We start from the raw sequence: 12,471 nt of genomic DNA on the forward strand, positions 1-12,471 counted from the left end.
TTGATTCTGATTTTGTGAATCTCTTGGGCCAAGTTTTTTCATTTGAATCAGAGCCCAGTGGTTCATGTCCTGACCTGCATCGGAGGCCAAGTTACAAGGCCGACTGACTTGTTAGAAGTTTCCTTTGGGGATCTGATGAAGTATAGCACAGCATGCGTTAGGCTTAAAAAAGAGCACTATTTTTTATGTGGAGTCTACTTTAAATTCATTTTTCATCTTATGGGCTAAGACTGCATCCAAAATTGCCCCCAATGTTAAGAAATTTAGCCCCAGCTGCTGTTTTTCTTATCTTCCTACCTTCCTTGCTTCCTTCTTTCCATCCTTACTTCCTTTCTTAAATGTTTTGACATCGGCCAAGCCCACATGCAAATCCACTCAACTCTCCTATTTAGCTACATAGATGGTTTGAATGCTTATTTAAATTTATTAGGTCAGTGGACAAAGCAGTGGTTTCCAAAGGTGTATGCTGCTGTTCAGGTTTCTCATAATAACAGCAATTAGGGCCCAGTTAACCCCTGACCTGCTTAATTCAGTGAATGGAAAGTCCACACTGGACCATCACACTTCTCCTGATGATACCACTCATAACTATAACCATAATACCATCTAGTCCTGCCCTAGTCTAGGTCACATGTTCACAATCAGCTGGCTGTCTCTAAGCCTCTGTGGAAACAGGTTAAAAGTTCAGGGGTCAAGTTCACTTGCTGTGGTCTAATGGACTAAAGCAAACTAGTTTTGGGACAGTAACAGCAGGTTTGTAATGGGTCCCAGCATGTGATCTCAAAATGAGAGGAAGAGGTCATTCAGGCACAGAGGGTCTGGTCTGCTAAGCAGATACTGCAGTCCATGGGTGAGAATAGACATATCACCCCAGAAACTTTGTCCATCAGCAAGACTCCATGTCAGAGTTCAGGCCTGGGTGTGAGAATGGAGATATTAAAGGCAGAAGAAAAATGAAATGCTGACTTCTGAGTGAACTGGATTGAAATCTCAGACTTTTACCTATCAGTTCTGTGTATAAATGTTGAAAATGTAATTTTATATATATTGAGCTCTCAAAAATATTGGGTTTTACAGTTTTAGTATTTAAATGTCACAGAGCTCTTTATGGTGATTATGGTGATTATTTCCATCTGCTGGCTTTAAGAGGGATGTAAGGGGTCATGAAAGGGCTGTTTGCGTGTGTACAGCTGTGATAAAGTCCTGGTCAATCATTCATGGGAAGTCACGGCAATGACTCAATGCCACACCCTTATTATGTGAATTGGGAAAAATGCTGAAGTCCACCTGGAATTCCAGAGGCCAATAAAATATTTGGGCATGATTAATAAAGAAAGAAGAACAAACATATTCACCTGAAAGCATTTGAATGTGTGGTTTAAAATATGCTGTCATAGCAGCAGAATACGATTGTCCGTCCTGTACTTAATACGGTTACGTTCACACACAGTTCAGTTATTTATTGGAGTGACAATCGCATTCTACAACCGAACTCACACCCGTACATTTTCAGGACTCACAACCGCAAACAGAACTGTTCACACATCTGTGAACAGAACCGGACTGGACAACTAGTTGTCTGTCATGTCATACAGTGCAAGAGAGCCGCTCTGCACTGCACTGCACATGTGTTGCGGGTGTTCGGTAACTTACAGACTGTTCTCCACCAGGTTTGTGTGCTACGTGTGTGTGTGCGACTCAAATGTTCCGCTCTCTACCCAGATATAAAAGCTGCTGTCTGTAAGATTAGATTTTTTGCCGGTTCAATTTGACTCTTGACGTGATAAAAGTGATTAGACTTTTCAGTTTTATGGACATCACCATCTTAGATATTACTTTGGTCACTGTCACTATGGTTACTGGTAAGACAGCACAGTTATATATTCAAGATGCTACTGTGTGAACGGGACATTTCTAGAGTCACACCTGTAAATAAATGCAGTTGTCAATACCAAAAACTGAAAGTGTGAATTGTTAATCTTAAAACTATTAGTTTCAATTTTCAAGTTCCACCTCATGCATCATTCGACTTTGGATCTTTTTGACATAATTTATTTTTTTGTTTACTTTTACTTTCTATGTCACAGTCATTATTTAAAGATATTTTAGCTCTTATGTTGTGTTTCCCTTTGTCCCTTTGTTTTCTGCATTGTTAACATGTTTTTTCTTTTGTTTTTCTCCATTTTTTTCCTTTCTGCCATCCAGTATCTACAGATGAAATGGCCCCTGCTAGATGTTCAAGCAGGAAGTCTTCAGAGTAGACAAGCACTTAAAGATGCCAGGTCACCTTCTCCAGCACACATCGTTGTAAGTAACACCCATGAGTCACAGCATTTACAAAGCTCTTTATTCTATAGCACAGTCCATGAAAACAAAAGTACTTTCTGTATCCTGTATTGTTTGGTCCTTTGGGACCTTACACTCCTCTCCTTATCTACAGCTGTCATTTGGATTTCTAGTGACCTATAAGAAATGGAAGACCAGATTGTGTTGCAATATTATGTGTCAAATGGGTGCTTGTTTTGTAATATGGCTCCTTGGAATCAAATGGGTGGAGATATCATTGTAGCTCAACAGAGGCTTTTTTCCCCGTTTGGATGCCGCAAAGTGGCAGAGGGCAAGACCGTCTTTTTACGCTGGAGACAGATAATTAATGCCCATGCTAAGTTTGGTTCAGGGAACGAGTGTCTGGAGTAGAGATGCTATGTTTATTTTGCATTGCGCTGGATCTGCGGGTGCTGTTATCCATGTGCTTAACTCTAAATTTATCATTCTTTTAAAATCTATAGGCGATAAGGGATTCAAGGTTAGCCTCGCTGCTGGGCTGAAGTAATGATACAGTGTTAAAACGTCACTTTATTGATTCCCTTCCTTGGACAATAGACCAAATTTGATTTTGGCCTTTCCTTTGTGGTTCAGGAGTTTGGGGGCCTCACTGTGTTTCCATAGTTACTGGAAGCAACAGAGTGCCTCCAAGGTCATGTTTAGGAATCCAATAAAACTATCCACTGAATTCAATACAGTACTTTGCAGAGAGATAAACAAATTCTGTTTTGGACATACTATACTGAATTTTTTCTATTTGTTCTTACTTCAAATTGGTGTGGGTTGTTTGTTTGTTTATGTTTACCATGGTAATGTGATATATAATGTGATTTATACATTTCCAGCTGATTTTTAGTCTGTCTTTTTGAGGCCATGCATGTGAGATTGCACTCCTAAAAGTTGACAAAATAACTTTTTAGCAAAAATACGCATTTAAAACATGCAATCTTTCTCTTCTGAACCGAAATTAGAAAATCATGGTTGGCTGTGACATTAATTAAACTATTGACTATTTAAAGGGTGTTTTATGCATTTTTCCCTTCTTATCTAATGTGATTTTATATAGACTACCATTCAAAAGTTTGGGGTCGGTAAGAGTTTAAAGTTTTTTTAAAGAAGTCTCTTTTGATCACCAAGGCTGCATTTATTTAATAAAAAATACAGTAAATATATTGTGAACTATTATTAAAATTTTAAATAACAAAATAAAAAATTAATTTATTCCTGTGCAGACAAAGCTTTCGAATGGTAGTGTATATGCTGTATGCTACTTTAATTTTTTTTTAAAGCCTTAAAAGTCTTTAAAAGACCAGCTGTCTAATACTTTTACTGAACAGGTAGTAAACTATTTTTGCATTTAAATGTGGGGTAGCCACCCCATGTGCAGTTTATAAAAGAGGAAAAGAAAAATGATTGTCCTCCCTCTCTGAATCATTAAAGGTGTGGGAGGTAGTTAAGAACAGGCTCAGGTAAATACTGCACTTGAGTTTTATCCCTCTGACTCATGGGGCTGTAAATGCTTATCAGCATAGAGCAGTTTTTTCTATTGCCTTTTAAAACAGCCCTAAAGACCTGCAATGAGAGATTAGGATATTTTCCTCTGTATGGCATGTTTAGCTATTTAGCATTGGCAGTCATTTATTTATGCGTTCATTCGTACAATATGCAGTTTGTTTGATCAAGACCTGACCTATTAAGTTCAAATTAAATGCTGTATTTTGCATTGTTTCTTCACACTTCCATCTTTTTTCTCTCCTTCTCGATCTCCCATTCATGCTGTTTCTCTTGTGCTGACGTGTGTTTGATTTGATGTTTCCTTGGTTTGCATCATGCCGTGAATCTATCTGGAGACAGTTGGTATTGTCAGGGAGAGATAACTGTGGAATGCTGTATTTTTTTCTCTCAAGATGGACTATATGCTGCTGTACGTGAAGGCCTTATCAATAAATTGTACCGTAAACAGTAGTTTCTCTTCCCTGTCAAATTGGAAGAACACCTGCCCACTTTGACCCATGGCTCTGAAGACGCCTGTCTGCTGTGGACTGATAAGAGAGCGCCGATGGGTGTGAGATAAGGAACATAAGCCGAAGTTCAAGTGACCAAACAATCACCAATGAGAGAGATACAAAAGCACAGGTGGACAGCGGGAGAGAGGAGGCGATGCCGTAAAAGGGGAGTGTGGCAATGAGGTAGATGAAGTGAGAGCAAAGAACGAGACACAGATAGAGAGAGACAACACGTATGTCTAAAAAGTGCATATATACGGCCAAAAGAGAGAGAAGTAGCAAGCATGACGCAAATACTTCATAAGTTGTGTTCACACAGCAGCAGAATACAGTTCTCAGTCTGGCTTTTGAGTGCTAAATATGGTTATTTTCATACACCGTTCTGTTATAAACTGCATTTTATAACCGAAGTGACGATTTAAAATTGTTATGGCTATCATGAGAATAGAAAAATGACTTGATGTTGATTATTTGTTTATATAGACAGAATTAAAGACACTCCTCTAATGAGCAACAGCGATTGAGTCACACCTGTATGAATGCTTGTTTCTGCCTCTTAAATATTAAATAAAAAATAAATTATAAAAATATAAATCATAATTGTGAGATAGTTGCAATTGAGAGATATAAAGTCAAAGTTATGAGAGAAAGCTTGTTTTTACTTGTATTATTTACTCTGAGGTGAAAATAGGCATCCATACACTAGTTAGTAAGTAGTCATCAATCCCAAACACTAACTGTGTGTGACTGTATCCATAGAAACAGTTCACGCATAATCCATCAACCTTTTATGTGTCGCATGTGGCCATAGAGGTGCTACTCCACGCTGATCTATGAATAGAGCACAGGAAGTGACCCTCTCGTTTCTGTCCACGCCCATAGAAGGCAGTGCCAGGATGGTTGAAGTACTCAAGAGCCCCGCAGGCTTTTCAAAGCCTCTTAGTCCCACACATTCAGCACGCATTTACTACCTGTTCACAACTCATAAAGAACCCATCACTGAAAAGTACCACAGGTCGTTTGTCCCACTGCCATCTACACTAGATTTTAATGTGATTTGTAAAGCCCCTTTCTTTATATAGACTGTAATATAGACATGACAATTCAGACAGGTAGACTGCAAAACACATGTGGCGTGTATTTGGCATCAGACCGAGCCTGAACTCAAGGACGGTATGAGCGGAGATCATGCGATTGTAATTCCAGTGGGAAGCAGTTGGAAACAACGAGGCGAAAGGAGATTTCCCCACATCTGTGACACATTGGCCATTCGTTCCGGGATCAGTTTCCTGTTCTCGTTCTCTTTCTCGACTTGTATGCACAGCTGTCCGTCGGTGTTCTATAGTGTTTCCCCATGTAGTGTTACTTGGTGTAGATGGATACCATATATCAGACTGGTATAGCCAGATGTTTGACTCACAGCATAAAGTCTGGTCCTTTTCAGTTTTTTGTTATGGCCAAGAACTGTCTACTTGCTCAGGAAATAACCATTTGAATGACATGTGGTTGTACAAAAAAACAATAAAAAAGTGAAAATGTGTACAGAAAACTAAGTGGCAACTAATTGCAGTGGTTATTACGGATTTTTTTATATTATATTATATTATATTATATTATATTATATTATATTATATTATATTATATTATATTATATTATATTATATTATATTAATTATATTATTAGTGTTATAACAATATGCCATGTTGTTACTGGATTGTGTGTGTGTATGTGTGTTGTACATTATTTTATCCAACCCATTTTATCAGATTCAAATAAAATAAATGAAATAAAAGTTTGCTGGCTAACAACCATTGAGAGGCATTTTAAGTTCATATTTTAATGCTACTCTCTCAAATAATGCTGAGGATACACTCACACACACAACCTCATGCAAGCATATTACACATTGTCTAATACACACACACACACACACACACACACACACAGAGTCCTCTTGCTCCAAGTCTTGTTGAGACTGAACAATGTCTCCATTGTTTTCTGGGCTTTCACAGGCAGCAGGGGACGGCTGGAGTGTTAACTATTTCCCCACGAGGCCCCACAGCAGTGTGTGTATGCGTGCAACACTGTGTGCAAGTGAACCAACGGCAGGAAAACGCGGGAACAGTTAGAACGCAGGGAAAGGGGGAAGAATAGGAGGGGTGGAGCTTGGAAGAATAGCTAGAGGAGTCCTGGTCTGTTCCTGTATGGTAATTAGTATTTAGGAAGTGATGGAATGTGTTGCGTTTTGACAGAGCGGGACCTCCCGCCTGAACCGCTGTATGATGAGGGCATGCTTGCTGTCAAAACACGTCTGTTTAGTAGCTGAAGTTCAAACTGCACTTAAAGTGTATTGAAATCGATGTTAAAAATAAAGTCAGAGTAAACTAAATGAATAACACACATACAGTATGCAGGACATTTTCCCAGACTCCAGCTGAGTAGGAGTAGCGCCTCAAGCTAGCACGGGGTCTGTCGTTTTTGCCGGGTAATTTGCTTCCTTTTTTCGGACTGAATGGTGGTGCACCTGGACTGGCTTGACAATGGCTGGGAGGGCCAGAGGCATGCTGGGAAACCCCAGCCCCCTCGCTGTTAATGAGGACCCCAGTGTCACAGCCACAAGACACTGAACCCAACTGTCTTTTTCTTCTCTCCTTCCCTTTCTACTATTTCTCACTTTTCTTGGTTCTAGAGCCTCCGCCTTTTCTTTCCCATCTTTTTTTAGTGCTGCTTGGTGCGTAGTGATGTAACCCCGGCCTGTTGTTGTCGCTTTTGACAGGACCTTATGAAACCAGGAGATGTCTCTGGTCTGAGACCTTTGGCCAAAGCTTGGAGAACATCTCAGCACATGATCTTATGTAGTGCATGAAAGGCCTCCCTGGAGCATTTCCTCTACTTAAACTCAGGGAATGTTAACAAACTCTTTTACAAGGGACCTGGTGTCAAGGTCATCAGCCTTTGAAATGTTTGTATTGTTTTGTAACCTTAACCTCCAGGACACTCACAACTCTTGTGTGTGTTCCTATTAGCATGTCCATTTGCAGGGCAAAATATGTAATCTCTTTAATATCTCTTAAACAATATTTTTTTAAATATCCAAATTGACCAAGAACAATAAATTAAAAGATATATAATATCGGCCAATAACTGATATACCATATTGTACACCCATAAAATGTTCTTTTCAGGTATTGTAGGAACATTTACAATACATTACCGTTCAAAAGTTTGGGGTCAGTAAGATTAATTAGAAAAAAAAGAAATTAATAATTTTATTCATCAAAGATGCATTCAATTGATTAAAAGGGACATTTATAATGTTACAAAATATTTCTGTTTCAAATAAATGCTGTTTTTTATAAAATTCCTGAAAATTCCTGTTTCTTGAGCACCAAATCAGCATATTAGAATGATTTTTGAAGGAACATGTGACATTTTGAGCTGTGGAATATAATCGTTTGGATGTTGATCGTTTGTAAAGAGTGGATGTCTATTTATCGTGGCAGAAGCGCAACAAAATAATGCTTCATGAAAAATAAAGCGAAGATGATGAACGAACGACAAAAAATGAACACAGTACACAACAGTAAATGCAAACAAGAGTTCATTGTTAGTTGCCAACAGCAGCTCCAGATAAACAATGACACTCAAACCCAGTGTTACTCACGTGTGGATCGGAATAAATGCAACTTCTAGTCTGTTTTCAGCCCTTCCCGCTTAGCTCTCTCCAGCGCCGAAAAGCTTTACTGATATTAACGTGGGTCCTAAAGCTCTTTCCTGATCATAACCCTACTTTTTCCTGTGATATTCTTAAGAGCTTATGATATTCTTATGATATTCTTATTTTTCTCTTTTGTAATGTCTCTCAGCCAACTCTTTCTACAGTCTTTCTTCAAATCTCTCTCTTGCTCGTTCCCTCTCCTCCACCGTCATACGCCCCCTAATGCTGATTGGCTACGCGTTTGTTGTTGTATTCAAACAGAATTTTTCAAATATCACTTACCCACCTTTAAGTGAATGTAAACAGTTGGGGGGAATCTGATATGTAACAATTATATTAGATCCGTGCATTAGATCTTAATATAATAAACTAGCTTGTGTCTGTGTCATTAATGTTAATCAAACAACAAAAGAAAAGAGGGAATCACTCCCTGCTCTTGCTTGAATAACTAATTTGTAATAACAGGGAAAATAACAAAAAGTATATTAATATAATATTTAGTATTCATAAAATAATTGGATAAAAAGATGCATCGAGAATCGTTTTTATGATCGTATCCTTTCCCTCTGAATTGTAGTCAAATTGAATCGTGAGTCAAGTGAAGATTCACCTCTAGTGGCACTGGAGAGTAAAATAATGGCTGCTGAAAATTCAGCTTTGCCATCACAGGAATAAATGACATTTTAAATTATCATATTTCACAATATTACTTTTTACTGTATTTTTGGTCAAATAAATGCTACTTTGGTGAGCATAAGAGACTTCTTTCAAAACACTGAAAACGTCTTACAGACCCAATACTTTTGAATGGAAGTGTATTTAAAACAAACATAGTTGATAATGCCATTTAGGGCCAGCGCAAACCCTCTTTTGGCGTTAAAAACTACTGTCAGGGTTTACTGAAGACATGCGGTAAAAAAATAGCACTGAAAAGGCGTGGACAGGTTTTTTTTTGCGCCTGATCTTATTGCATATGCATTTGTAGGAGTTTCCCTTTCAGACGCAAAATTTATTGGAGGGAGAGTATTTAAATGAATTATGCAAGGTGATTTACTAAGGTTTGCCCTTGTCACTTTGATGGCCATTATTTATCTTGGTAGATTGCGTTGTCATTATGGAAATGATGCGCCTGCGTCTGTGTTTAATTTACTCGTCGTCAGTAGATCACGGTCAGAACTTTCCACTCCCATCTGCGCTTTTTGGGGGTTTGCGCTCTTACGCTAATTTGCTCTGTTTAGTAAATCTGGCCCTAAGTCTCTTGAGCTATAAAACGGCAACATCTGACCAATATATTTTTCCTCTGTGAAGTGTTTATACCATCGCTTGTCTCGCTTTTTCTCGAATGACATTGTGCAACAGGAATATGGTGTACAAACCCTCAATGTGCTTAAAGCCACATCAGTACTTTTTTTTTCTTTCAGTTGATGTAGACACACTGCCAACATGCTAACAATATCACCTCAAATCAGAGTAAACAAACATGCACTCACGTATTCTGCGTGTGTTGTATGTTGTATGCGAGATATGTTTGGGCTTGTACCTGACAGCGGCCTGACACCGCAAGTCAGAGAGGAAGCAGACAGGGAAGGAGAGGGGTGGCACACAGCTAGACATTTTTTTTGTGGTTTTAAAAGTCATGCCTTTTGCCTTCATGCCCTGGATGAGTGATGAGTGTACCATGTTCTCAATTTGTGACACGGGACGTGCGTCTTTGCCTTTCAGGGGCCCTTCTGCTGGGAATTCCCCGGACAGACTGATCTGAGTGTTCACCAATTACAGTTGGTGAGAATCCTGAATTCCAAGTTTCTTGCATCTGGCTTATTGATTGTTTAAATGAATTACCTGCTGGAAAATGCAGCTTCAGTTGCATGGTAACTGATTTTCCTGCTTGCCTTAATGGTTATTTCCTGGTCCACGCTGGTCATTATCTAGTCTGAGCTAGTAGACCATCATTAACCCACGACAAACCAGCTAAAGGTGGTCGAGCTGGTTTTTGGAACATCGTGGGCTGGTAACTAGCTAATGACCTGCTTGGAGCAGCTTTGACCAGCTAGAAACCAGCAACCATGTTTTCCTGCTTAAGCTGGGTTTTCCAACAGGGTAAGTAAAAAATAAAATTATGAAATGAGAATATCAAAATCATTACAATTGGAGATTTCAATAACTTGTTTTTGATAACAGTGTAATATTCTGCTGTATTTGATATTGTTTGTTGCTGTGTTGTTGCTCTTTTTTTTCTCTATAAAATGGGGTTGAATCTGCTTTGCATTTGTACATATATACACACACACACACACACAAACACACATCCTCATGAGCAGACTTGGCTCAGTTTGTGTGGTAATTGTAAACTGTTGCTGTCCATTGACATGATGATTTTTGTCTCTAGCAGGATCCCTGTTACGATATACAGTATTTGCGTCTAACAGGAAAGCATCAGCGCCACTCCAGCAATGTAAAATTCAGCATTTCTGGATTCCTGGCAGCCCGAAATGCCTCTTGAGCTTCATCTTTGTCTGCTTGCAGGCCCCGTCTCAGCCTTAATTATTTTCCTGCATCTTCCGGAATGGTGGCGATTATTTCTCTCTGATTTCTTTTCCTTTTCTCTGAAGCAGCTGGCATGAAGAGGATGCTTTTCATTTGTAGCATCTGGGGTTGAACGTTTGCCAGCGAGAAGTTAGGAGGTGGAGTGGTTTGTGTTTTTGCTTGCACACGCACACCCATGAGTGTGTAAATGTGTGCATGACTCAGTTTGCGTGGGTCAAGGTTAAGGATGTTTGGATGAGACGAGACCCTCTTCTAATTGTCTTCTTGTCCGTCGACATGAGGCGCAGAGAGAAAGTCTGGCACTGCTCTTCAGTTTTTGATGTGGCGCGGAGTGACGCAACATGGGGCCACTGCCGCTGAGTGTCTCAATTGCGCCTCGGCCCTCCTTGACGGACACAAACAGTGTGTGGAATTTGAAAGGGGGGGCACGGTGGATAGCCTTGGTCTGCCAAATCTCAACAGCGGTGAGAGCTTGTTTAGCTCATCGCCTTGTGTTTAGGTCTATGAAGAAAGCTGTGGCATTGTGGGATATGCTTGTCTTATTTTTGTCTGCCCCTCAGGGTCATGTAGGTAACGTCGAGATGGTAACCCTCATTCTGTGAAGTCTTGTGAGATTTAAATTGGAGTCCAGTAGCAAATCCTAACGCTAATATTAGTAGCAGCAAAAGCAAATATCACAAGAGTTTAGTAGAACAAGGTTTACATCTAGAGAGAACTGTCACTCTTATACTTTAGTATTTAGGATGAAATAAGTGCAATTCTTGAAAAATTCTTAAATTCTCATATTTTTATACTTTTATTTTTCTTAAAGGGTTAGTTCTCCCAAAATTTTTAATTGTCATCACTTACTCACCCTCATTGTGTCCAAACCCATTAGACTTTTGTTCATCTTCAAAACACAAATGAAGATATTTTAATGAGACAGTTGATGGACCCCATTGACTTCCATAGTAGGAAAAAAAAATACTATGGAAGTCAGTGGGGTCCATCAACTGTTTGGTTCAACATTCTTCAAATATCATCTTTTGTGTTCAGCAAATGAAAGAAATTCATACGGGTTTAAAAAAAACTAAAGTGTGAGTAAATGATGACAGAATTTTCATTTTTAAGTGAACTATTCCTTTAAGAAGTTGTGGCAGTTTATGAAAAAAATATATTAAACAATGAATCTTCTTATGTTTTATTATCTGACACTAATTGCAGGGCCAGAAACTGTTTTGTGTTCATAAAGAGTTTCTGTCAGAACTTGTTAGACAGGGTTCACCAAGAGTTCCTTGAGTAGTGTATCTCTGTTTCAAATGTGTTTGTGAAAGACATAGATAGAACGCTTGTTTTAATGAAAAAAAAAAAAAAAATCCTAATGTTTGTCGATATGTCACTCTAATGCCTCCGTGTATGTGTTTCTGCATGTCTTTGTGTGTGTTGTTTCAGCTAACTGACAAGCAAATGTGCAGGTTCCATGTTCTCAGTTAAATCGGGGTTAGTTTTTCAAGCTTATTGCACATGATTTCACACAAACCACAACATGTTGCCATGTTAGCACTCTGAGTTTACGTAGAGCACTCCTCTATTCTGTCTAAAATAGAGAGAGTGCAGAAGGGATTGTGGGCGGGGAGGGTGTCCAACAAGAACTGCAAGAATGTTTGAGATTTTTGTCGGGGCCAAAACTTCCACAAGGACTTCCTGTGGGCTTCCAGTGGAGCCAGACAGCATCGTGCTCCTCCTTCCCAAACTCCTGAGAATCTAAACTTTAATAGTGCCATTAACACTTCCCCTTCACACTGAACTTCACTACAACTTTCTATAACACCTCCCCCACCCCACACACGCATTATATTCGTGCACGGCATTGAGTAAGACGGAGTTAGCTAGGA

General features: G+C 39.2%; 1 protein-coding gene across 25 annotated transcripts in view; it reads left to right on the top strand.

The window, feature by feature from the left end:
• The window catches only part of tcf7l2 (transcription factor 7 like 2), an 85,945-nt gene that overhangs the window by 25,434 nt on the left and 48,040 nt on the right, over positions 1–12,471 (top strand). For 16 of the 25 annotated variants that reach the window (XM_084134210.1, XM_084134209.1, XM_084134213.1 and 13 more), the window contains exons 4-5: positions 2,206–2,307; positions 9,773–9,832. In XM_084134210.1, coding sequence (XP_083990336.1) covers positions 2,206–2,307; positions 9,773–9,832 — 162 coding nt within the window. The remainder of the gene's footprint in view (positions 1–2,205; positions 2,308–9,772; positions 9,833–12,471) is intronic. The other 9 variants (XM_084134216.1, XM_084134217.1, XM_084134214.1 and 6 more) reach the window with 1 other exon arrangement.

This window comes from Abramis brama, assembly GCF_963993115.1.
Source record: "Abramis brama genome assembly, chromosome: 14".
NCBI lineage: Eukaryota > Metazoa > Chordata > Actinopteri > Cypriniformes > Leuciscidae > Abramis > Abramis brama.